The following is a 27076-nucleotide window of genomic DNA, read 5'->3' as shown; positions in this document are numbered from 1 at the left end:
AGTGTTATTCTCTCACCCCTCCCCTTCCTCCTGCCCTCTCTCCCTCCAGACCATTCTCTGTTTCTTCATGTTGCTGGTGCTCATCACCTCTTTTCTGTTTCCTTGTGGTTTATAGATGATCATGACGCAGTCCTGAGATTTAATGGGGCGCCCACAGCCAATTTCCAACAAGATGTGGGCACGAAAACCACTATTCGCCTGATGAATTCTCAGGTAAAATTTCTTCTGTGCAGCTCTGGAGTGAGGGAAGGACCACAGGATGGGCTCTAACGTAGAACCCATCTGCTAGGAGCACATCCAAGATGCCAAATGAATTAAGTCCCATGACCTTCCTGAGTCCTGGATTCCTCACTGGAGAAGGAGAAGACAGTGATCCCAAGATCCAACCTGGTGATGTGTTCATGAAAAAGCTCCCGGGGCATTAGCTTGTATTAACGGAGTTGTCCAGTGCCCGGAGAAAACAGAGTTATGCAGTCCCCGTAGCTGCCAGGTTATATCCGGAGTATTGCATGAGGGACAACGTAGCAGAGAATATCAGACAGTGAGGGCTGCTGTGAAAAGTAAGTGAAGCAAGAATGTGGACATGCTTCATAAGCTGTAAAATAGTCTGCAAATATTGAAAGACACCATCACCACATGATTATGTGTTATATGGCGTTAGAATTCATGTATTACCTCATGAATTCCCCTAGATAATTGGCTTCCTGAAGTATTTCCAGGTAGCATATGCTGATTTCTCAAAACGAATAGAAACTGGAGCATACTCTTGCCACAGAGTTCTGTTAATAGATTTTAATTAGTGGTTTCAAAAAAACCCCAAAAACTGGAAGACATGAGTATCAAAACTAGCATGAGACGTCTGGACACCCATTCACCTCACTCATGACCGTCAGTGTTGTCTGTTCTCTGAGTAAACACACAGACTTTGGCTGTTTTACGTCAGTGTTTAGACTCTGTCCGTTGCCTGGGACTCCGTGGGCATGGAATGCATTCTGGGGTGATCATCATGCCCTTTCTGCAGTGTTGCAGGAGGCCTGCATTTCTCCACTCCTCTGCCAGGGCTCCACTTCTGTTTTTCTCAGACAGTGATCTCTTCACTGCCTGCCCTTGAGGAACTCCCCAGTGGGCAGAAGCTGCCTCCTACATGGCCCACTTTCCATTTGAGGCCCACACTCCTAGGAACCTTTTCATGAGGGAACTAGGATTGATGAACTGAACTCCTTTGCAAGTGGGTGCCATCTTGTTTTCCATTCTTACTCAAATCCCTTGATGATGATGTCACTTTCTGTCACTGTTCTATCCTCAGTAGACTCTAAGTGCTTTCAGTTCCTATTTATTATTTAACCGTATACTTTGGGTTCGAGTCTACTTTTGTTATAAACTATAAGAGGGCAGATTAAAAAAAAAGATAGAATGGTCAGCAAGGGGCTTCCTGAAGCACGTGGCATCAGAGCTAGACTTTGAAAGATGGGCAGGATTTGGAGAAATAGTGATAGGGAGGCATTCTAAAAAGTGGTATTGGCAGGACAGAGATGCCGATAGGAAATGAAGGAGACATTCAGACAGATCTGGCTATTGTGGGGGTGGGGTATGGATTTGTGTTGCCCTGTAGAGGCAGATGAGGCTAGAACTTCCTGGCTGCTTGGACCCTGCCAAATCTAGGAAATCAGGCAGAGGAGTTGGGATGAGATTTTCCTTCTTTCTCCTTTTCCTTCTTGTAACCCAGTCCAAGAAATCCTGGAGCTGGAGGGCACCTCAGGAAGTGCTAAGGCTTAACCTGTACTTCTATGTAAGATGGTTCCTGAATATCCAGGAGAGATGTTTATTCTGCTTCCTTCTCTCCCTCCCATCATCCCCTTTCACAACTATGGGCAGTACTGAGTGGAAGGTAGGAGGTGGTATGTAGAGCCACCTAGGGTTGAAACCCGCTCTGCTTCGTAGTGGCTAAATGATCTTGTCGGAAGTTACTTAAGCCTCCTCCGTCTGTTCCTCTGTGGAGAGGGGAGGATAATAGTACCTTCCTCACAGCACAAGGTCGTTATGGAGAATAAGCCAGAACACCATGCCGAGCACCTCGTACCCGGCACATACATCGATGGATGATGGCCACTCTTACGTTTACGTGGGCAGACACTGAGATGGGCTTGGGGGATACAGTGGGCCCTTTCATGTGCTGCCTACAGATACAATCATCATGCAGGGACATAGAAAGTTGCAACAGAGAACTGCAGAGGACAGGATCAAAGTGCTACCAGGGCCCACAGAGGGAAATTTTCCCTGATCAGGGATATCAGGAGTTGCGAGGGGGTGACACAGCTGTGTAGGCATAGAGGATGAGAAGGGCTGGGGCCTCTCACGAAGAGGCAACAGCCTGGGTAAGGCCATGTGTGGAAGGGGACAGGGGAAGGCGAGGGCCCGGGGAGGGAGTAATGCGCATGGGGGTGTGGTGAGCGCTGAGGCTGAACAAACGTAAGGGTGCTCCGAGCCAAGGCGCTGTGGTCAGGAGTATCCTCGGCGGCATGACCAGACTTGCGCTTGGCAAACATCGCCGGCATCCGTCTGAGCAGAGGCCCTGCAGCGCGTGGAGAGAGGCACAGTTAGGAGGCACAGTTCGCCACAGTTAATGAAATGCCGGTAGTTGCCGCAGAGTAGAAATGAGGGGGAGGGTGGGAAGAGAACAGGTTCAAGAGCTATTTGGCATCTGTGGTCCACAGGTGTTAGTGAGGGGTGAAGGGAGAGGGGCAGCAGGTGGTACCGGGCTTGTGTGGCTGGCCGGCCGGAAGTCACAGGGATTGTAAGTAACTTGAAGACGTTTTGGGTTGTGAGGGCTAGGGTCAGAGAGGAGGGTAGGATAGAAACCATGGCTCTGGATAGGGTTGATCGGAGCTGCCTGGTAGATACCTGTGAAGAGATGTCAAGCAGGCAGCTGTACAGAGGGGGCTGGAGTTCAGTGGAGGGCTCTGGGCCGGACGTGGGAATTTGCGAGTCATCTTTATCTGTGAGGCGATGAAACAGCGGGGCCGGATGAGAGCATGAGGGACAGGGTGTAGGCAGAAGTTCTACGCAGGGCTTTGGGTAACAAAAATAGAAAGAGGAGGTCATCAGCACTGTCTCTGCTGAGGCCAACAGAGGTAAAGATTGAAAAACACTCTTCTCTCGTTGGCAAAAGCGAGGCCACCCAGCACCTTCAACAGCAGCTGTCGGGGAGAGTGGTGAAGCCAGAAACCACATTGGAGCATAGGGTCAAGGGTGAGTGGGAAAGGCAAATGTGGACAGTTCTTTCACGAAGGCTGGCTCTGAAGGGCAGAAGCGAAGTAGGACGATAGCTGTAGAGGGTCGAAGGCTCCAGGACCAGTTTCTGTTCTTCTCATTCTTTAGATTGGAGAGAATGGAGTACGTTTAAAAGACAGTGGGAAGGGAGTCACAAGAGGGCACATGCTACGTGGTTACACTTACATGAGGTTCCTAGAGGAGTCAAATTCATAGAGACAGGAAGTAGAATGGTGGTTTCTGGATCCTGGGGTGGGGAGGAGGAATTATTGTTTAATGGGTGTAGAGTTTCAGTTTGGGAAGATGAGGAAGTTGTGTAGATGGAGGGTGGCAACGGTTGTGTAACAGCATGAATTGACTTCATGTCACTGTGCTGTACGCTTAAAAATGGTTAAAATGGATCATTTTATGTTGTATTTTACCACAATAAAAAAAAAGTTTTTAAGTCAGTGAGGAGAAACCAGTTAATAGAGGGAGGAAGTGAATATAGTAAAAAGAGGCGATAATAAGTAAATCATGGGGAGGAGGGAGTTGATCCAAAGCCCAGTTGAGGATCAAGCCCCATGGGACGGAGTCAGAAGGGAAGAAGCCTAGGAAAAGTGTAGCTGGAGGTGGTTTATAGTGGAAGGATGAAAGGGCTTCTTTTTTCTCTGCAAAGGAGGATGTAAAGAAAAGGAGGCTTTTTGTAGGGAGGCTGAGGGGAAGAGGGATTTCTGTAGAGGAAGTTTAAGCAAAGAAAGCAAAGAGGAGAGCAGAGGAAGGGGCCAGCTAGAGGAACAGAGCAGGATTTCCAGGCCATGCTGGGCACTTTGGGGCTGGAGAGTATGACCTCGGAGAGAATAGGTATGATCTCCAGACTGGTAGGCGGCAGCGATCGAGAAGAGAGAGCATGGAGGAGCCCTGCAAAGTCTCTTGGATCTGGGAGGCTGCCCTCTTCTTAGGCACCTCTTCCAGATGATTAGTGAAGACGTAAACCCCCATCCTGTAAATATTTTAGTTTAAGGCTATGGTAGGTTTGCCTACGAAGTTCTTCCAGGCTGGGGAGAGAAAGCCTACATCGCGTGCATGGCCAGAATGTGTGCTGATTGGATTTCAACTGGGACGTTCTCTGATCACATACAGGGGCTTATCCTGAGACCATAGCCTGTGCCAGTTGTTCAATACTTGTTTCAGGCCCAGGTTGGTATGAGCACCATTTCAGTGAGGCCATTTCAGTGGGGACACCAAGGCTCGAAGAGTCTCAGTGAGTTGCTCAGGGGAGAGCAGAAAGGAAACGTTAGAGGTGGGATTTGGATCGAGGTTCATTTGCCAATTTTCTGGAAGAGTTTGTGTAGAACTAGTATTCTTCTTTTTCTTTTTTTTTTTTTTTCTTCTTGAATTTTGGTAGGTTTTGCCAATAAAGCCATCTGGACCTATAATTTACCATGTGGGAAGTTTTTTTTAGCTACAAATTCAATTTCTTTAATAGACTTAGGGCTAATCGTGTTACTTGTTCCTTCTTGACTGAGCTTTGGTAGTTTGTGTCTTTCAAGGCATTTGTTCGTTTCTTCTGAGTTATTGAATTTATTGGCCTAAAGTTGTTCATAATATTCCCTCATTATCCTTTTAATGTCTACAGAATCCGGTGTGATGTCTGATGTGATAGGACATCCTTTGTATTGGAATTCACAGGGCGTAAAAGGACTTTGGAGATCAACTAGCCACGAATTCATGCCACAAATTCTCATTGATTACCTGCTCCGTGCCAGCCTCTGTGAAGGGAGCTGGAATTCAGCAGCCCGCAACAGCAGTAAAACAGAGACAGACATGTTCCCTGTGCTTGTGGAGCCCACGATCTTGTGGGGTCATTTCATTTTCCAAACAGGATGACCGAGGCCCAGGAAGAAAAGGTGGTCCGCACAACCCACATAGGGTAATGGCAGACCCGTGCAGGATGAACGAAGGCCTCGTCACAGCTGGGTCAGGCTCTTCCCTGGCTCCCTGCTGGTGCCTTCCCAGTCCACGCCTATCTCTACCATCATCCTGGTTATCCATCTCATTTATTGCCTGGCTCTCCCACCATGGCATATGGGCTCCAAGAGGAGGCGCGTTTGTCTGTTTGGTTCACTCTTAAACCCAAATGCCTGGACCAGTGCCCATTATGTAGTCGGTGTGCAATAAATATTTGTTGAGTATAGTCCAGAGAACCTTCTGCTCCTTCAGTGGACTGCCTCCAAACTTCTCCAAATTCTTTAAAAAAATTTTTTTGAGCTTTGTATTTGCAAATACTTGAAACTTTCAGCAAAGTTGCAATAATATGACCAAAACCAAGATTGCCTGTATAGCCTTTATCCGGACCCTATTACTTTTTCATTTTACCCCATTGCTATATCATCTGCTCTTTTCATTCTTCAGAATAGGTTTTCATTTGAGAGTAAGTTGTATATATTGTAGACATTAATTCCTGAGGACAGAAAGTTTATACCCCTCCCCCCCACTATATCAACTCATTTGTTGAAGCTCTAACCTTCAATGTGATTGTGTTTGGGATGGGGTCCTTCAGAGATAAATATATTTCGATGAGGTCTTGAGTGTGGGTCCCCGTGATATATCTGCCATGTGAGGAAGGTGGCTGTCTACAAGCCAGGATGGGCAGCTCTACCAGGAACCAAATCTGCTGGCGCCTTGACCTTGGACTTCCCCAGCCTCTAGAACCATGAGAAGTAAATGCCTGTCGCTTAAGCCATCCAGTCTATGGTATTGTGTCATAGCAGCCTGAGCTAAGATTTGTTGGTACTGAGAAGTGGGGTGCAGCTATAAGAAAACCTAACAATGTGTAGTGGCTTTAGAACTGGGCAATTGACAGAAGCTGGAGGAGATTTGGAGGGCATGCTTGAACTAAAGATGCTAAGGGACATTCTGGTGAGGACTCGAAAAGAGGAGAGCCAGGGTGCCTGGGTGGCTCAGTTGGTTGAGCATCTGATTGTGGCTCAGGTTCTGATCTCATGGTTCCTGAGTTTGAGACTCACATGAGGCTCACTGCCGTCAGTGAAGAGCCTGCTTCAGATCCTCTGTCTCCTTCGCTCTCTGCCCCTCCCCTGCTTGTGCACATGTGCGCGCGCTCTCTCTCTCTCTCTCTCAAAAATAAACATTAAAAGTTAAAAAAAGATGGGAGCTGGAGAGATAGCTTCTATCTTTCTAGAGAATATGGAAATAATCGTGAACAGAATGCTGGCAGGTTATATGGATGATTAAAGGCCATTCTGGTGAGATCTCAGGTGGAAATGAGGAACATGTTATTGAACACTGGAGAAAAAGTGATCCTTATTATAAAGTGGCAGAGATTTTGACTGAGTACTAATGTTTTGTGGAAGGTAGAACTTTTGAGCAAAGAAGTTGGATATTTATCTAAGGTGATTTCTAAGCAAAATGTTGAAGGAGTAGCTTGGTTTCTCCTGACTGCTTTCAGTGAGATAGGAGTAGACAAAAATGAATTTAAAAAGGAATTGTTTAGCAAAAAGGAAACAGAGCTTAAAGATTTGAAAATTCTTGGCTTATCTATACTGCAAAAAAATGAGAAAGCTTGTTCTGAAGAGGTGGCCTAAGGGGTGGCCCAAGACCACTTGATAAAGAGATCAGCAAGGGTGTGAACCACAGAGCTAATCAGCCACCTCAGCAGAAACACTGCCAGCTTGAGCTGAAGGAAACGGATACAGGACGAAGTGGAGGAAGGCTCCTGGGCTTCTTAGATACTACAGGACCAGACCACAGAGCTCTTTGGCTGCAAACTGTCATTGTGCCTTACAGCAGGAAAAGCATGATCCCAAATGTGATTCAGAAATCATCAGGGCTGCGTCCTTGGTTTCAAAGGTGGGAGGGGGGCATTGCTGTGGTTTTATTAGGCCAGATGACAGCTACTCAGAGCCTTGGGGGTATGACTCCTGACTGGCCCCAGTGGGTCCATGAGGCATGACATTGAACCAAAGAGGATTTTTTAAAATGTTTATTTAATTATTTTTGAGAGAGAGAGCAGGGAGGGGCAGAGAGAGTGGGGGAGACAGAATCCCAAGCAGGCTCTGCACTGTGAGCACAGAGCCCAATGCGGGACTCAAACCCATGAACTGTGAGATCATGACCTGAGCTGAAACCAAGATTCGGACACTTAACCCACTGAACCACCCAGGCCCAGCCCCAAAGATGATTCTTCTCAAACCTCTGCATCTAGTGGTATTTACTTTGCTAGGTTTTGGCCTTCCTTGGGACCTGTTACCTCTTTCTTCCTTCCTTCGGATTTCCCCCTTTGGGAATGGGAATGTCCATCCTATGCCGTCCCACCATTGTATTTTGGAAGGACATAACTTTTCTGGTTTCATGGGTTCACAGCTGGAAAAGAGTTTTGCTTCAGGATGAACTACCTCACCCTTACGTGATTTAGATATTTACATGAGACGTAGGACTTTAGACTTTAGAGTTGATGTTGGAGTGAGTTGAGGCATCTGGTGATGTTGGGTGGAATTAATGTATTTTGCATGTTGGAAGGATGTGATTTTGGAGGATCCAGGGACAGAATGTTATGAACTGAATGTGTCTCTCCTGAATTCATATGTCGAAGCCCTGACTTCCAGTGCAATGGTGTTTGGCAGTGGGGCTTTTGGGAGATGACTGGATGTAGATGAAGTCTTGAGGGTAGGGTCTCTATGATGGGATTAGTGGCCTTATAAGAACAAAGAGAGGGAGGGAGGGAGGGAGAGAGAGAGAGAGAGAGAGAGAGAGAGAGAGAGAGACAGACCAGAGCTCATTTTCATTCCACCAGGTGAGGACACGGAGAAAAGCAGCCATTTGCAAGCCACAAGGTGGGTTCTCACTGCGAAACCAAATGTGCTGGTACCTCAGTCTTGGGCTACCCATCCTCCAGAACTGTGAGAAATAAATGTCTGCTGTTCAAGGCATCCAGTTTCTGGTATTTTGTTATAGTAGCCTGAGCAGACTAAGTTAATACACACTTCAGTCTATATTTCCTAAGAATGAGAATATTGTCTTACTCAACCAAAGTACAGTTATGAACTTCATACATTTACACTGGTAACATACTTTAATCTGTCTGCATTCCAGACAGATCTGTTTCCTAATTGACCTAATAATGTCTTTTATGGCATTTTTTTTTTCTTTTAGTACAAGAGCCAGTCCAGGATCGGGATACACATACACATAACATTTATTCTTTTTCCTTTATGGTCTGTGGATGAACACTTGAATATTGTGCCACTGTCTCGCTCCTCATCAAAATTTCCTCCTATATTTCGCATTCATGACTCACTTTTGCCTGAACCAGTCTTTACTGTGATGGTTGCAAAATGGTACTTTCTAACTATAGCTCTCCCTGCCCCGCATCACTGGGTTGGCACTCAGAATTCTACTGTAAGTGTAACCCTCACTTCTCCTCCTCCCATTTATTTCCTCCCTCCCGCCTCTCCTTTCTTTCTCTATGTTTTATTGGTAAGAACTCATGGATTCCATATTTTTTTTTCAATGGTTTGTAATTCATCGGTGTTCCGAATTACTTTGGCATTCACATGGTTTCAGATTTGGCCAGTGGGAGTTCCTTCAAGCTAGCTCTTGTTTCCCCATGACATACATGCTCTTATCATTTTTCTTATCACTCTGTATCTTCTGGCATAACAAGATATTCCAGTTCATTCTAGACTTATCTGTTGCATTTTAAATGTTTGATCATTATTCGTTTTATCCTGAATATATGCATACACGGTGTTCTGGATTAGAGACAGATTTCTTATTTAAATACTTCATAGTACATAATGAATGCATTGATCCATCTTTGCCCAAGCTCCTACTTTTGGGGCAGTGCAGCGAGAGCCAGATCAATTTTCTTGCGTGACTGGCCAGATACCCCATAGGCAAAGGACAAAAAATAAATGATCCCCTCATACCCCACTTATAAAAGGCAGGAAGTGGTTGTCATCTACCCTTCCAGAAAGGGGCTTTTTTTTTTCCTTAGAGACAGAGCGAGCAGGGAAGAGGGACAGAGGGAGAGAGAGAGACTCTTACGCAGGCTCCACGCCCAATGCAGAGCCCGACTTGAAGCTCAGTCTCATGACCCTGAGATCATGACCTGAGCTGAAATCAAGATTTGGCCACTTAACTGACTGAGCCACCCAGGCGCCCCATACTTATGGTTCTTTTGATGACTTCCTGGGATGCCTGGTAGAATTCAGGCCCCTCTGACTTGGTGGCTTTCCATTTGAGGTGCCCTGGGCACCTCCTGTCCAGGTCCAGTTTACCATGGTCAAGACTTCATTTCTCATATCTACTCAAGACGCTGACCACCCTTTGTTTGTCTCCCTGTAGCACTAACCCCCTTTGTGACTCTGGCAAATTCGCATATCAGCTAGAACACACTCTTTCTTTTGTTATCCCTTATTATTTTGAATGAAGGTTGTCTAGTGCAGTGGGAAAAGATCAGACAGGCCTTGATTTGCATCCAAGCTCCATCCGTTCCTGGCTGTGTGATCTTGGGCTAGTTATGGAACCTAAGAGCTTCCTTTTCATACTCTGTTTGGGGCTGGGAAATACTGTGAGGGATAAATAAGAAGACATTGACTTTAATTGCTGTGTGAGTTTAACAAAACGACTAAGTCTAGACTCTGTAGTTAAGATATCAGTATCCACACACACACACACACACACACACACACACACACAGAGTATATTAGTTTCCTAGGCCTGCCATAACAAAGTACCAGGTAACAAGCCACCAGGTAGGGTGGCTTAAACTACGGAGATTTGTTTTTTCACAATTCTGGAGGCCAGAGCTACAAGATCAAGGTGCCATCAAGGTTGGTTTCTGATAAAGGCTCTCTTCCTGGTCTGTGGATGGCCACCGTCTCTCTATGTCTTCATGTGGTCTTTCCCCTATGTGCATGTGGAGAGAAAGAGATCTTTGGCATCTTTTCCTTTTCTTGTAAGAATATCAATCTTCTCAGATTAGGGATCTATCCTTGTGACCTCATTTAACCTTAATTACTGCCCTGAAGGCCCTATCTCCAATATAGTCCAGTTGGGGGTCAGGGTTTCAACATACAAAGTTCAGTCCATAACTGAGGGAAGAAAGATTTGGGAAGAATAAAAACCATTCAGGTAAGATCTGCAGAATGCAATGATTGGGGTTATTATTTTATTCTTCCATATATAGATATATGTGTATATTCTTGTCTTTTCTAACTTTCCGCAGTGACCATTTCTTACTCTGTGACTGGAGAGAGTATTTTAAACAGGTTTCCATCTCCCTGGTGTAACCTTTTCCTGGCAGGTGTTCCTTGGGGCTCCGTTGCTATGGCAGTGACTTATTTTCCTCATCATGAGGCTCCTGGGATCCCTTGAACTCAGGTCAGACTCTGCACGAGGTTAAGTACAGGAGCATTTGGAAACACTTTGATTCTCTCCCGTGTGCCTTCTGCTGCAAATGAAAACATGACAGATTGAGATGCTGTCCAGGCATGGCTGGTCATGCAGGGCCTTACAGGGTGATAATGTCCTATAAATAAGCTACCTTAGCCTGGAGAGGGGCAGCTGCCCTCCTAAGACCACAGAGTGGGTTAGACATGAAGCATTGCCCCACTTGCCCAAGCAGTTTTGAGGCTCTCTTGTCTTTGAGGACATCTTTAAATCTCACAGCAGAATTAATGTGGTAAGTACAGAGCCCGGTCCATGTAAGGTTGAGGAGTGCTTTGCTAGTTTCTTTCCTCTCCCCACACAGGTCCTGGCTGTGTTCACTTTCTGTTCCTCCTCTGGATAAACTAGCACTTACTGTCCTGCTTTGTCATTTGCCTCATCAAGTGGCTTGGGTGAATGGCCATTTCCCCACCATGTGTGGTGAGAACTGAGGGTGGCCCGGCCCCTGTTGGTGTGCTCACTTATTTAAGGGCCTCGTGGTTTATGAATATAGCCTTGTGGGGGGAAAAACAGACACTCAGGGAGGAGCCAGCCTCTAGACTCTGGTTCTGGCTCTGTCCCAAGCTCACTTGGTAGCCTTGGACAAGTCTCTTTTCTCTACGGAACTCAGTTTACTCCTCTGAAAATGACAGATTTGGATCTCGTCCCTCGAGGATCTTCCCGCTGTGACTTGCTACAACTCACACAAGAAGCAACGTTCCCATTGACATGTCTATGTCCCTCATCAAATGCTTTCTTTGACATCTCCTCCCAAGACCCATGGGTGACCCACCCCTGCCCTCTTTGTGGGAGGCAGTGCAGTATGTAGGTCAGAAGTATGGGCTCTGGAGCCAGACAAAAGGGCTCTAGTTCAGACCCCTTGCTTACTAGCAAGATGGCTTGGGTGAGTTTCTTAGCATCTCTGTGTCTATTTCCTTATTTATAAAATGAGCATATTAATAATTACCTCCTGGGGTTCTTGCGAAGATGAACTGAGATACTGTATGGAAAGTACCTGGCTTGTAGTAAACATCATTAAAGGGCATCTGCTGCTATCGTTGTTGTTCTCCTTTATCGTAAAGGAGAAGACTTTTGAGCAGCTCGCTTGGGATTTCTGAGGACAGTGAAGCCACAGATGGTGGCAAAGTCTTAGGGTGCCAGAACTTGGCTCCACCTGCATCCTGCTTTGTGTACTAAGAAGATTACTGGAGAGGGGCTGGAGACATCTTAAAAATTCCAGTTCTCTCTAATCCTCCTGAGTACCCATACATCACCTGGTGTCAGTACTCTGCATAGAAAGAAGCATGGCTCAGGAAAAGACTTATGCTCTCAATATACCTGCTGCTTTGAGGTGGAGAAGGATGGGAATAGGGAGTGAAGCAGTAGAATTCTGAAGACAAGTATAAAACAGCGGGAGGTTGGCCGCTGCTCCCTGGGCCTTCCTGCCACCAGCTTGTTGGGACACCTGCTCTGCCTTTGGACCACAGCACTGAATATCTGTGCCGGGACTTAACAATGTTCCTCACAGACCGAGGACCGCCCTTAAGTCAGAAGATGTGGGTTCGGTTCCTAGTTCCTGTGGTCCTCAGCTGTGGAACTCAAGGCCAGTTGTCTCATCCTTGAACTTCACATCCCTGCCTCGCCCCCAGTGGCACATGCCCATTGCTTTTCTTTCCATGTTACCATTTTAGGAAATGACCCGAGGTCTGGAAGTCACCCTTAGCCCCCTTTCCTTCACTTTCAACATCCAACGAGTCTGCAGGTCTATAGCTGACAGTTGTAACTCTTTGTCGTCATTCCTTCTCCATCATTTCTTAGGCCTCAGCAGCAGCTTCTGCCTGGTCTCCTTTCTCTGAAACTCTAGAGACTCCAGGACACTAGTCTGTTGAGATCCTTCTCACTTAAAAGACTTCACGGGTCCCATAATCTACTGAAGAAACCCTAAGTTCCCTGGCATGGTCCCTGCTTACGTTTTTCTAGTACCTTCCAGCTCTCCCTTTGTATCCTAGCTGCACTGGACAACCTGCAATTCCCAGACAAGCTCCTCACTGTACTAAGTAGAACTAAGTTTGTTTATAAGTGCCAGGAACACTCTTCCCACCCCTCAACACTAGGTTAACAAGATAAAAATGTATTTCTGTCTCATGTAAAAGAAGTCCAAGGGTAGACATTTCAGGGCTGTTATGATGTTCCAGTGTGTCAGGAACCCAGGCTCCTGCTACCTTGTGTATTTGCCCTTCAGTCCTGGGGCTTCAACTCCACAGTCCAAGATGACTGCTGAAGCTCCAGCCATCACATCTACTTTGGGCCAGCAGGAAAGAGGAATGAACAAGGAAAGGCATGACTTTGCCTCTAAGGACACTTCTGCAAGTCACACTTGCTCCCACACCCTCGGCCAGAATTTTATCACGTGGCCATGCTTAGCTGTAAGAGAAGCTGGGACATTTTTATTTCAGGTAGTCTTTATTTTAGATAGCCCTGTATTGAGGCAAGCAGAAATGTTTGTTTCCAAGGAAGAAAGAAGGGATGAATATTGGGTGATGCCCAGCAGTCTCTTTCACATAATCTCACATTTGGGGATTTGCACACATTGCTTTTTCTGTCTGGGACACCTTCCCTCTCCCTACACCCCCCTTCCCTGGCTTGGCCTGCTATTATTTGTCCCTTAACCACTCACTCACCTCATGGCCATACTCACCCTGGCCCCCTGTGACTGTCTGGGGACTCCTTGACACCCAGTGCAACTACATAATCCCCACCACTAATATTTCTTGTCTCAAAGATATGCTGAGGAAGTGGGGTTATATTCTTCAGGCTTCCAGGGCCTTCCTACCTTTGGGGGAGGTTTGGGGGCGACGAGATGGCTGAATGACCTCCGAGGCCAATGACAAGTTGGTGTTCCCTGGGTTGTACACAGACCACCCACCTTCACATAGTTGCTCTTGAGACATTGCAGTGACACTGATTAGGTCTCCCCCTCGTGATGGTGAGTGGTCGAGGTGGGGAGGGATTATTGTGATTCTGGCTTTTATTGTCAAACAATTCTTGATTTGATTTCCGCCATTTGTTCGTCTCAGTTTCCACCTGGGCAACATGTGCCTTTTAGGGCGAGTGTTGACAGCTGATCTCATATGGCATTGAAATTTAAGTGCTGCACCGAAACTTAGAAGCCTCACGGGCCCTGGGGCCTCAGGTGGTACTTGTGACCTGTCAGTTACTACCACAAGCAGAATGTTTACATGTTGACATCCAGGTGACAGTTTGCTGCTTCTTCTTGCAGTTGGTCACCACTGAAGGGCGCTTCCTCAAAGACAGTTTGTACAACGAGGGAATCCTAATTGTGTGGGACCCATCTGTTTACCATTCAGATATCCCAAAGGTAAGTGGGTATCCATGGGAGGTAGGGATGAGTCTTCTGTTTGCCTGTAGATGTCCCTGAGTTCCTGGGTTTGAGAGTCATCTGGGCCATCCCTGAGGACTGGCTCTTTCAGTTTGAGGACAACACACTTCATCCGGAATAGCAGCGCGGAAGTATTCCCGTCCTATACCAGTGCCCTCCACGCCCTGCCCCATGGTGCTGTGTTTTCATCTCTTAATTATGGTATGGATCAGGAGTAACAGGGCCCGAATTTCTCACTGGAGTGGGGTTGTGTTCATCTAATTCAAAAAATTTTTAATTTTTTTAATGTTTTTTATTTATTTTTGAGACAGAGAGAGACAGAGCATGAGCAGGGGAGGGGCAGAGAGAGAGGGAGACACAGAATCCGAAGCAGGCAGGCTCTGAGCTGAGCCGAAGTCGGATGCCCAACTGACTGAGCCACCCAGGCGCCCCTAATTCAGTTATTTCTGACGCAGATCAGCAGGAATAGACAATGGTTACTCTTACTCCTATGACAGAATCACCATGCTTGACCTACTTCCGGTCTCCAGAATTCTTCCATTTCACTCTCGTAACAACACAGGGAAGTAGGTAGAAGCGTGGTTATTTCCCTTTTGCAGGTGAGGAGACTGGACTGTGGAGAGGGGAAGTCGCCTGTCCCAGGGCTTGGTTTACTAAGCAGGGGGCACTCTTTCAGAAAGGCGACAGAAGTCTCGGGCCTGCCGGCTCCTCAGCCTCTCCAGATTGGCGCTCTCGCTGTTTGTCCTGCACGTCGGTTGGCCTCTCCCTGATGTGGCTTCAGTGCCACAGGAGAATGGCTTTAGGGCGGAAGGACGGGGTGCTTGGGGACCCTCTGGGGACACTTGATTCTGGAGTCAGACCCGGCAGTAGCCGACAGGCTCTGGTGACCCCTGGTACCCTCACCACCTCAGCCCCCGCAGTTTGGCACTGATCTCTCTGAAAACAGAAGTTGGCCAGGGTCAGGACAGGGACTTTGAACCCCCAGATGTGGCAAGCTGTGCCCCAGTTTTCGCCCCCTTAGAGGTGGGGTTAGACGGTGCCAAGGGCCCCTTTGAGCTCTGGAAGCTTTCCCAGAGATTATGATCCTGAAGTCTGAGGCTGTTCCAGGGTCACCAGGCTCAGAATCCCCTGTGAGCATAGGCTATGTGCTGGGTCCCCTGTGCTATCAAGTGAGTGCTGTGATGTGGAGGAGTCTGGAATCTGCTCCGAGCCGAGGCACATCCCTCTCCTTGAGAAGACCATTTCCTTCTCTTTCAGTGGTACCAGAGCCCTGACTACAGCTTCTTTGAGAACTACAAGAGTTATCGCAAGCTTCATCCCGATCAGCCCTTTTACATCCTCAGGCCCCAGATGCCTTGGGAGCTGTGGGACATCATTCAAGAAGTCTCTCCAGAGGAGATTCAGCCCAACCCCCCGTCCTCTGGGATGCTTGGTGAGTCCGCATCTGGGGAAGGACCTCTCGTGTTTGTTTCTAGAAGCGGTTAGCGCTCTTCTGGGACCTCATTCGTTCATTCGTTTCTTTGCTCACCAAACAACTGCTAGGTTTTTGTTGTGTTTGTATACTGTGCCAAGTTCTAGCTAAGATCCAGAGATCGGAAGATAGAATCCTTCTCCATTAGGGTCTTTGGTGGTGGAGTTCAGTCAGGCGTCCAAGGCCAGGAGGGAGCAGCTGCCCGGTTGTGCCAGGAGGGAGCTTTGTGGAGGGGTGGCGTCAGCCCAGGCCTGGGCAAGGGGCAGATTTGGTGGTGGGGGCTGGGCAGGAAAGCAGAAGAGCAGGGCTGGGATTTGGAAGATGAGGCGAGGAAGACACTTGCCTCAGGTGTACAGTTTAAGGGAGCACCAAAAAATTTCAGTAACAAATAACATCAATACAGACTCTCTTCAAAACCACAACGAATGCAAGATTTGGTGCTGAGTGAAATATCAAACATTTTAAATAAAAACAGGATCACTAATAATGTTCTGCTGAGCCATATTGGCATCCGAGGAAAAATCAAGACTCAGTAATACTTTATTCTGGATTTCAAAAATTTGTTTAATCCAGTGAGTGCCCCAGTTATGTTCCTGATAGAGGAATGAGCTGTGCAGCTTTATTGGTTTAGGGGTCATGAATGGAGCTGAGGGAGCTGGTGAGGGTGGGCTGAGGTCTGAGTCCAGACGGTCCTGAATGCTGGCTTCATACTTTCTTCTCGGATGCATGGAAGGGAAACTCTCCTCTGAGCCCCCGCAGGGGACCCCTTTCCCTGGGGATGGATGGACAGAAAGATGGATGGATGGTTGGATGGCTGGCCCCTGCCACCCCCATTGCATGATTTGCCTGCTCTCCTTCTGGAATGCAAACCACCTTAGGGTGGGGACTGAGTTTGATGCATTCTTCTGGGTCTGGCATAGCATAGCCCTGTGGAAACTGTACCCTAAGTTAATGAACAAGTCAGTGTTGAATGTCAGAGGCACTCCTTATAGAAAGGGATGGGGGCCATTTCAGTATCACACCTTCTTCATACTTTTTTCTTCAACATTTAGATGTGTGCATTTGGGGCTCTTCCAGGAGCCCTTTGGAACAGGAATGGTTGGAAAAGCACTTTCCCATCACCACTGCCCTGCCTTTGCCCACGCGGTCCCCTGTACCACCAATCCCCCTTCGTGCCCATCCCTAGTGGCCCCTGCCGGGCCCCACACCTGTGCTTCCAGGAAGTTTGTGGAAGACCTCTCCCATAGGAAGTGCTTCCTCCCGTAATTTCTAGAAGCACTTCCGTTGTGCCTTCATCAGTTCGTTGCAGAGCTGTCTTTTTTCCCCGCATTAGACCAGAGGTAGCGAGAGAGGGCTTTCCCCATAGCTGATTCCTCTGGAACAAAGTTGCTGCTAAGCAGTTTACAGTTTTGCTATCAGTGAGAACTGCTTCATCGCAAACGCTCCCCATACTTATGGCTGACAGAGGGGTCTGAGAGCCACCAACTTATTGTATCCTAGCAACAGCCTGTGTGGTAGGAGGAGTGGGCGGATCACCCCTTGGGGCAGATGGTGAGGGACGTGTCCTGCAGGCGATGCCTGAGCCAGGTGGGGACAGGAGGGTGGTAGCAGGAGTCTCCAGCCTCTTGTTGGCACAGTGTTCTGGGAGCACCGGCCTGGCCACACCGCTTTGGCTGCATCTCCTGCCCAAAGGAGCAGAGCCCAGCGATACAGACCGTGTGTGCTCCTGTTCCCACTGCCCTCCTCCCGGCCTGGGGGAAGGTCCGTCTCCCTAAGCACTGTAAGAAGCAACTTCTCCCAATCAGCACCATCCACCAGGCTCCTGTGGGATGTAAAAGTGCTAGAAAGTACTATCTACGTGTGATGGTCCCGTCACCTCAGTCCTCTTGTCCTCTCTCTGCATATAGCTCATTCGCCCCGATAAGTTCGGTGACCGGTGGAGCGCTTCAGTCCTCTAGTGCTTGGGGGGGGACCTGTCACGTACCAGCCTCTGACCTAGGTGCCAGGGATACAAAGGCACACAGGACACAACATCCCGAGGAACAGCTTGCGGGATTGGCCTACTGGCAGAGCTCAGGTTGGGAATCACAGCAATAAACAGAAACCCCGGATAGACATCTCCCCAGATTTGGGTCCCTGAGCTGCCCGGCTCATGGCGCACGAGCTCAGGATGCTGGGGTGGGTCGCTGGGCAGGACTTACCTCCGCTCCCCTTTGCAGGCATCATCATCATGATGACGCTGTGTGACCAGGTGGATATTTATGAGTTCCTCCCGTCCAAGCGCAAGACTGACGTGTGTTACTACTACCAGAAGTTCTTTGACAGCGCCTGCACGATGGGCGCCTACCACCCCCTACTCTTTGAGAAGAATCTGGTGAAACACCTCAACCAGGGCACAGATGAGGACATTTACCTGCTTGGGAAAGCTACGCTGCCTGGCTTCCGGAGAATTCGCTGCTGAGCGTGGGCTTCCTGGTCAGGTCCCCTCACCCTTCTCCACCGAGCGTGGGTGGATCACATTCCCGAACAATCACAGCCTGCACCGTGGGCCTTCTGTCAGCAAGAGCCTCGGGCTGCAGGAGTCCCAAGAGCAAGCATCCAGGTCCAGCCTGCCCCGTAGCTGTAGAGGTGTGTGTGTGACCCCCAAAGACTCCTGCCACACACATGTGCACACACACCTAGCATTCTTCCCACACACAGGCAAATGCGGGATCCACCTTTCTCCCCAGGGCTGCCAAAGCTGGGCTGTTTTCCCCACGGGAGTGGCGTTATTCTCACAAACCAGCACTCTCTGTTGCTTGAAATCTGCTCCTAGATACTGATTTCGTGTTTTAAAGAAATTCTCCTAAATGATGATTTGCCCCGGTATAAATAAGGTGGCTCTGGGGACCAGTAGGTGGTAGGGAGTGTAGGACACATCCTCGATTCCTCTAGAACAAAGCTGCTGCCAAGCTCCATGCCCTCGGGAGAGGTGGCATTCCTGTCGCTCTAGCTGGTTTGGCGGGTCCTTAACCTGGGTGCTTGTGGGCAAAGGGTCTTGCCGAACGCACATCCTCTCCACAGGGCGATGAGAGGCACAGAAGGGCACAGGCTCCATCCTCCAGCTGCTTGCGAGCTCGGGAGGGGTCACACACTTGCTCTGTCTGCTGGTCGGAGAGGGCTTCTCTGAGCTGGGCTGTGGAGATTTTAGAGGAAGAGGAGAAACAGGCCAAGCAGACGCTTGACTCATTTGAGTTGCGTTTTCCTTTCTGCCTTTATTGCCCACATTTATTCTCTAAGGTCTGCCTGAACTTAGGGGCTCAGATGATTTTTTTGAGGAACCCCCTCCCCCCAACCTGTCTGAGGCAGGGAGTGCAGCCCCCTGGCAGACACCGGGCAAGCCAGATGCCAAAAACCTGATTTGTCCATGCTCAGCCTGGCCTGACCCTACCCTGCAGTGGGATTTGCACACCGCGCGCCCACTGCTGACTGCCCTCTTGTTTTCCCCTTTAAAGCAGTGGGGTTTTTTTTTTCTCTCTCTCTCTCAAATTATTTTTCAACATTTTCTGCTTTACAACAGTATCCCGATCTGATGATTTCTTTGACCTTCCCGGGCCTTTTGCGGGACGTCTCTCAGGGAGTGGGGATGTGGTTCCCTAGCATTTAAAGTTGCTCTCGGAAGTCAGAACCTTAGAGATCACAACCGATTCTCACAAGGTATATCAGACGGCCATGCCCTCTGGCCCTCCAGCAACGGTGCAGCATCAGAGTCTCCAGACAGAGGCCCTCACACCCTGGCCTGCCAACAGGCTTCCTGGGTAGTTGTGCTACCCCGTTCCCTGGTGGAGAAGCATACTGGGCTAGGCCAGCCCTGCCCTGTGGAGAAGGCAGAGTGCTCGCTCAGGGTTACAAAGTAATGCTATAGAGCCAGGGTTCCTAGACCCAGGCGTTTGGACTCCTGGCCTTATGTGCTCAACGGCCCCTCAAGCTTGAGCTCTAGAACAGCTGTCTGGGAGCTGGAGCTGGCTCACTTGCTGCCAAACCCTTGGTTTATAGAAGAGTAGAAGGAACCCAGAGGAAGAAGCCCCGGGTTTTCAAATTGATGCTCCCCCCGTCCCGTTTACCAGCCATGCCACCATTGGTGAATTCTCTCCGAGACTCTTTTTCCACGTCTCTAAAATGGGGGGGTGATGAGCCTACCTCACAGGGCTGTTATAAGGGTTACATGAAACACCTATCCTGGTTCTGTCCTAGCAGGTTCCCTGCGCATGGTGGCTTCCATCCTCCCTCCCTCCCTCCCTTCCTTCCTTCCTTCCTTTTCTAAGGACCTGCTGTGTGCTCACACCTGGGCAAGACCTTGCTTTGAGGGAGGCCGGAGAGGGGGTCCTATCATCAGGGAATTAACTCTCCTATTGGGACACCTGCCTGGAGTGCCCAGGAAACCATCTGAGGCAGTGGAACGTGCAGAGGGTGTCCACCCCATCCCCCTCCCCCGCCTCCTTCTCCTCCTCCCCCTCCTCCTCCTCTTCCTCCCTGCTTGCAGTTCTGACCTCTCTGCTTGGGGATAGGCAGCGCACTTGGGCCGCTTCTTGCTGTGTGGGGAGTCTTTCCCCTCTCCGGGCCCCCAGGCCCCGGGCCCATAAAACATTGCTTTATGTTCTGATTTGACGTGCTTGCTGCAATCTCTGAATCACAAACAGTGAGAGGCAGGTGGCATTCCATCAGCAGGAGGTTGGTGTTGGTGTGGACAATGAGACTACACTGGGTAGATGCTAGCTTTAATTGTTATTATTCATCTAAGGGATCAAATTAATTTAATTCTGTGTTGTCTATGGAAACTAGTAAACTGCAGATAAGATAGGGGTATTATTGTTGGTCTGGTGAGATGTTTAATGTTTGCGACAGATAATTTAGAAATGGTGACTGCACGCTGCGTTTGGAAAGTCCCCGTCTTGAGGGGGTCGTGTCTTCGTCAGTAGCCATCGCTCCATCCTATATCATGAGGTCCCCTGGCTCTTCAGTCGCAGAAACTGTTCACGTTGGTCTGGAGACCTCGATCTCAGAAGTGTCTGCACCGTGCCTGATCCGATCATGAATTATCCAAAGATGATGTAAAATTTTAAAATAAACGTGTTTTTCAAAAAGTTTATCCCTCTCTCCTTACTTGCTAAGGGAAAGAACTGCTGGTGGTCAACTTTTATCTCCAAGGAGGACACAGCTGGAGTCCCGGAGCCCTGAATCCTTTCCCACTAGCTCCTCTCCACTCCCCCGGGAAGAAGGATGCTCACCTACGTAGCAAACAGCATCTTTGAGATATTGACCGATTGTTGTTGTTGTTGTTGTTTTCCTTTTGCTCTTGCTTGGGTTCATGTGACTAAGTTGTTTGTCCAGCACCTCAGGGAAAGGATGCTGTAGGACAAGGAAGCAGGATGGAAGGAAGGTCTTTACCTTGATTTCCAAAATCCTAAAACCCTTAAGGGACTGAGGTCCCAAGAGGATAGCCAAAATGTTTGGACAGAAAATCTCAGAAGCAGGAATAAGGAGAGAGGAGAATTCCTTTTCTCTGTGAACTGTGCCCCTCCCGTTAGGGATTGGATATGTCCCCCTAAACCACACGACACTATACTGTAGTCTATTAAGGGTGCAGCAGCACTGTGTCTGCAAAAACTGTTTGATCAAAAAATATTTTATTGTGGGACACCTGGGTGGCTCAGTCAGTTGAGCGTACCACTTTGGCTCAGCTCATGATCTCTAGGTTCCTGAGTTCGAGCCCCATATTAGGCTCCCTGCTGTCAGCGCAGAGCCCCCATTGGACCCTCTGTCTCCCTTCCTCTGCCACCGCCCCCCCCCCCCCACTGCTTGCACTCTATCAAAAATAAATATTAAAAAATATATGTTATTGTTAAAAAATGCGAGGCATCCTCTGACCTTTCAGGGAGTCCTAAGTGGAGGGTCTTGCCTAAGTGTTGCTGGCTTCTGCCTGCTCGGGGTGCTGGTGGCTAAAGGCTGGGGTGGCTGTGCCTGTTTCTGAAAATACGACAGCTGCGAAGTTTGCCACACCGATCGACTCTTCCTTTCACAGACGATTCCTCTGTAGCACGCGATCCTGTTTGACACCTTTTACCCACAGTAGAACTTCTTTCAAATTTGGGGTCTGCTGCTTTATCACCGAAGCGTATGAGGTTGTCAATCCTTTGTTGTCATTTCGACAGTCTTCACAGCGTCTTCACCGGGAGTAGAGTCCATCTCAAGAAACCACTTTCTTTGCTCGTGCATGAGAAGCAACTCTTCATCCATTCAAGTGTTATCATGAGATTGCAGCAGTTCAAATGTAATAATAGTGAACAAGTTTGAAATATTGCGAGAATTGCCAAAATGTGACGCAGAAACAGGAATTGAGCAAATGCTGTTGGAAAAATAGCACCAACAGACTTGCTTGACGCAGGGTTGCCACAGACCTTCAAAAAAAAAAATTGTTTTTTAATGCAGTATCCACGCAGTGCAGTAAAGCAAAGAACAACAAAACAAGCGATGCCCGTATGTACTTCGGACCCCAGCACCCAATGCCTTCGTGTTGTACGTTCCCTGGAACTCCGATGTAATGCCATATCAACAAAGATTGGGTTTCTGTCTGGATCCCAGTAGAAAGGGAGCTCAAAATAGAAGTGACAGAAAAATAGATTTCAGTCAGTTTGGGAATGGAGATTTGTGCTTGCCGCATTTTACAGTGGCCCTCATTCTCTGTAAGGTCCTCTTAGCTGGTGAGCTGGGAGGGTGGGGACCCGCTATCTGGGCCTGGAAGGGAACTTCTGCAATACCTCAGGCTGCCTCCCCCATCCCCCACACCTATTCCTAGCTCCCAGGCCTCCTGTGTGGCCTTGGTTTCCTCTTCTCTTGTGACCCTCGGGGCAGCCTTCCTGGCTGTGATGTGATGTGACAGGGAGTGCACTAATGCTCCAGGGTCACTTTCCACTTTTTCAACCCATAAAATTCATCCCTGTGAGCTGGGATCATGGCATCAGCTGCAAGAGAGAGGAAAAGACCTTCCTGGCGCCTACAAAATCCCACCACCTCATGCATTTATGCCACCATCCAGTCCCTCCTCAGGATTGACTAGGAAACAAGCTGATAATGGGAAGAGGAATTCTGTTCAGCCCAGTGAGTCCCCAGGAAACACCTACTGTGAGTGGCACTGGGAGACAGTGATGAATAGTCACAGCGCCTGTCCTCCAAGAATTTGGGGCCTGGGAGAATGGGCCGGCCCCGCCTGTGAGCAGTGTCATGGTCACGTGAGAGACGAGTGGTGCCATTTCCTGGAGAACTAAAGCTAGGTAGTACACTTATGTTGTTCTGCACGCATTTGTAACGGCATAGAAGGAAAACACCATGCAAACGCCAAGTATGGGGAAGTAGGATCATACAAGGAAAAGTACAATAATGGAGTTATGAAAAATAAGATTGATTTTGACAGGAATTGGGGTAGTCTTTATTTCTAAAAAAGTGTTAAAGTTTATTTATTTTGAGAGAGGTGGGGGGATGGACAGAGAGAGAGAGAGAGAGAGAGAGAGAGAATCCCAAACAGGCTCTGTGCTATCAGCACAGAACCTGATTCAAGGCTTGAACTCACGAACTGTGAGATCATGACCCAAGCCAAAACCAAGAGTTGGACGTTTAACCAGCTAAGCCACCCAGGCATCCCGGATTTAGGTAGTCTTAATGGGTGACAGTCTTAAGGGATGGACAAGATTCTCTTTTTACTTTAAATGCTTTTTCTGAGTATAAAAGTAGTACAGGGGTGCCTGGGTGGCTTAGTCAGTTAAGCGTCTGAATCTTGATTTTGGCTCAGGTCATGATCTCGCAGTTCGTGGGTTCGAGCCCCACGTCGGGCTCTGTGCTGACAGTTCAGAGTCTGGAGCCTGCTTCGGATTCTGTGTCTCCCTCTCTCTGTGCCCCTCCCCGCTCATACTCTGTATCTCTCTCTCTCTCTCTCTCTCTCTCAAAAATAAATAATAAAGATTAAAAATTAAAAAAAAAATAAATAAAAGTACATATTTCCTGTCAAAAGCACAAAACCATAAAGGGAAAAAGTCATCTGCATTCTTTCATCCAAAGATAATCCCTGCTAGTAGTTCCCTGTTGTGTTTTAAAATACTATATATAGGGGCGCCTGGGTGGCTCAGTCAGTTAAGCGTCTGACTTCAGCTCAGGTCACGATCTCGCGGTCCGCGAGTTCGAGCCCCGCGTTGGGCTCTGGGCTGATGGCTCAGAGCCTGGAGCTTGCTTCCGATTCTGTGTCTCCCTCTCTCTCTGCCCCTCCCTCGTTCATCCTGTCTCTCTCTGTCTCAAAAATAAATAAACGTTAAAAAAAAAATTAAAAAAAATACTATATATACACACATACAAAATACCACACACACACACACACCCCCCTCACTTTTTTTTTTAATTTAAAAAGACATCATAAAAGTGTCTCCAAATCAGTAAGGATCCCTTTGTAATTATGCCTTGTAATGGTTGCATGATATGCTATTATAAAAATGTGTTATAATTTATACAATTTTCTTTAGAATTGGACATGTAGTTTCTTTGCACTTGTTTCCCCCCTGAATACCTGCACATATAAGCATATGTCATCATCTCTGACTGCATTTGGAGGTGGCAGGTGGGTAGGATAGGTAGTCTTTTCCTCTCAGGAACTGTGGCTGGAAGAATCTTAGAGGAAAGTGCTGGAATAGTCTTAGAAAATCAGAAAAGGGAACAAACCAAAGGAAGCACTCTAAGATTGCTAGAAACTTTGTGACATTTTCTGGTTTATTATTTTGTTATTCCTTTTTGTCTTCTCCATAGAAATTAGTGAAAGCCTGGAAACGGAAGAGTGCGTATTAGTTACATTAGTTTACCTAACAAATGGCCAGCCGCTCAAACCACAGTAAACGTATTCACACAGTGTCTGTGAGTCAGTTGGGGAGTGGGTTAGCTAGGTGCTTCTGGCTTGGGATCTCTCACAGATTGTGGTTAAGATGGCAGCCGGGGCTGCAGCCATCTGAGGGCTTAACTGGGAGCTGGTTGGTCTCCTCCCAAGACGGTTCTCTTACATGGCTCTGAGGTCCGGGGTGGTGCCACTGGCTGGGCTCTGTGGTCAGAGGGAGCCTCTAGCTGGGCTCTGCAATCACTTCTGGTTGGGTAAGGTCTCAGGCTGTGTTCCCCGGCGGGCTGGTGTCACTGGACTCTGTGATTGGGCAGGGCTGTAGGCTGGACTCCACAATCTCTCCTGGTTGGTTGCCATATCAGGCTGTGCTCTCAGACGGTTCCGGAAGCTGGCCTTACTCTGTGTTCAGGAAGACTCTGGAGAGGACCTCAGGTTGTGCTTTGTGATCAGTCAGGGCTGTAGGCTGATTTTTGTGCTCTGGCAGGCTGCTGGCTGTGCTCCACTGGTACTGTGAAGGGATGAAATATGGCTGATGGGGAGCAAGAAGGATTTGGAAGCTTTGAGTGTATTTTGCATGTGGTAGGGTTAAGGTCAGTAAGGCAGACTGTAGTAGCCAGGCTTCAAAATGACCCCCAATGACCCTCACTTCCTGGTATTCATGTTCTTAGGTAAGGACATTCCTTCCCCCACTGAATAGTGCCAATCTGTGTTACCAATAGGATACTGAGGAAATGACAGTGTATTGCCTCTGGGGTTAGGGCACAAAGACATTGCAGCTTCCACCTTGCTCTTATTTGGATCACTTGCTCTAGGTGAAGCCAACCACCAAATCATGAGGACACCCCGGCAGTCCTGTGGAAAAGTCCTGAGAACTGAGGCTTCTTGTCAACAGCCAACAGAAACTTGCCAGTGGTGTAGAAGCAAAGTTTCTGGCCAGGTTCTATGGTCGGAAGAGGCCTCCAGCTGTATTCTGCAGTTGGGTGGAGCTAGAGGCTGTTCTGCGGTCAGGCAGAGCTCCTATCTGGGTTCCTTCATCAGGTTGGGCTGCAGGCTATGCTCTGTGACTGAGTCCAGTCACCCTCTGGGCTTCCTGCCTGCGCCAGGCCACAGGTTGTGCTCAGCAGTCAGGCAGGGCCACAGGCTGGGGTCTTCTGCTGGGCGTGGTTATAGGCTGGGCTCCACGGTTTGGCAGGACCACAAGCTGAGTTCTGAGCCTGACTAGGGTCACTGTTCAGGCTCCCTGGTTATGCAGAGTCAGAAGCTATGCTTAACCGTTGGACAGGGTGGCTGGCTCTGCTCCCGGCCCAATCAGGGTTGAAGGATGAGCTCCACAGTTGCCCTAGTTTGTTGGCAAGGTCTCCTGGACAGGTGGGACTGGAGCCTGTGCTCAGCAGGTGGGTGGGGCTGCACATTTGTTTCCCTGCCCCAGCAAAGCAGAACAGGCTCCCCAGTCTACATGGCCCCTTGACTGGGACTCAAATTGGGCAGAAGTGCCAACGGAGCTCCCTGGCCAAACAGGGCCACCAGCTCGGTTCTGCAGATAGATGGGCAGAGCCACCGGCTGGAATCTCTGTTTGAGTGCTGCTGCATGCAGAAATGAGATCCACCAAGATCTGAGCACTGGTTGTGGTAGGCTCTGTCCCCTTCTTCAGCCCAGCAGATTCCCCCAGTGATCCCCTTGAAGTGAAACCCAAATGCCCCTCCTCCCCCCACCCAGGAAGGATCCCACAGTGCTGGGGGAGCTGGATATCCACCTTGGGCTCTCTTTTCCCACTGGAGAAACCAGAGTCTCAGGGGCACCAACTCTGTAGCACTGTCTAAGTGGGGGAAAGGGCAATGCATTTACAGTGAAGGGTAAGGCTCTTCTTGTGGTCCTTTTTGGTCTCTGTGGCCCCAGGGAGTGCTTCAGCCTCCCCTCTCGTTTGTGGGATTTTCACAATAGTGTTTTGTCTACGGATAGTTGCTAGTTCGTCTTCCTGTGAGGGGAGCTGAAGTAAGGAATGACCTGTGCCCCCATTTTGGTGACATCACCCCATGGATCTTTTCAAGTATTTACCAGATATTTGTATATCTTTTTGGAGAAATACCTATTCAGATCTTTTGCTCATTAAAAAAAAATGGGTTAATTTGTCTTTTAATTTTTTTAGAGTTTTTCAATGTTTATTTATTTATTTTGAGAAAGAGAGAGAGCACATGTGCCCGCACAAATGAGCAGGGGAGAGGCAGAGAGAGGGAGAGAGAGAGAGAATCCCAAGCAGGCTCCGAACTGTCAGCACAGAGCCCAGCGCAGGGCTCCATCTCATGAACCATGAGATTATGACCTGAACTGAAATCCACGATCAGACTCCTAACTCTTAACCTGGGTGACTGGGCCACCCGGGCACCCCATAATTTGTCTTTTTATATTTGGATTTTTTTAGAGTTCTTTATAAGTCAGTTGTCAGATATATGATTTGCCAGTATTTCTCCCATTCTGTGGGCTACCTTTCACTTTCTTAATGGTATCATTTAAAGCATTTAAAGCATTAAAGCATGTTTCTATGAAGTTTATTTTTCTTTTGTTGCTTGTGTTTTTGGCATTGTATCTAATAAAACTTTG

General features: G+C 48.3%; 1 protein-coding gene across 6 annotated transcripts in view; it reads left to right on the top strand.

Annotated features, from left to right (window-relative positions):
- Positions 1 to 27076, top strand: part of ST6GAL1 (ST6 beta-galactoside alpha-2,6-sialyltransferase 1) — a 485891-nt gene that overhangs the window by 98987 nt on the left and 359828 nt on the right. For 5 of the 6 annotated variants that reach the window (XM_060639503.3, XM_060639498.3, XM_060639501.3 and 2 more), the window contains 4 exons: positions 116 to 213; positions 13979 to 14077; positions 15356 to 15530; positions 17789 to 20695. In XM_060639503.3, coding sequence (XP_060495486.2) covers positions 116 to 213; positions 13979 to 14077; positions 15356 to 15530; positions 17789 to 18030 — 614 coding nt within the window. In that variant the 3' untranslated portion in view covers positions 18031 to 20695. Of the gene's footprint in view, positions 1 to 115; positions 214 to 13978; positions 14078 to 15355; positions 15531 to 17788; positions 20696 to 27076 lie in introns of those variants that run through there. The other variant, XR_009612253.3, reaches the window with a different exon arrangement.

This window comes from Panthera onca, chromosome C2, assembly GCF_046562875.1.
Source record: "Panthera onca isolate mPanOnc1 chromosome C2, mPanOnc1 haplotype 2, whole genome shotgun sequence".
Classification (NCBI taxonomy): domain Eukaryota; kingdom Metazoa; phylum Chordata; class Mammalia; order Carnivora; family Felidae; genus Panthera; species Panthera onca.
Note: the sequence above shows the minus strand (reverse complement) of the source record. Positions and strands in the feature narration are given on the sequence as shown.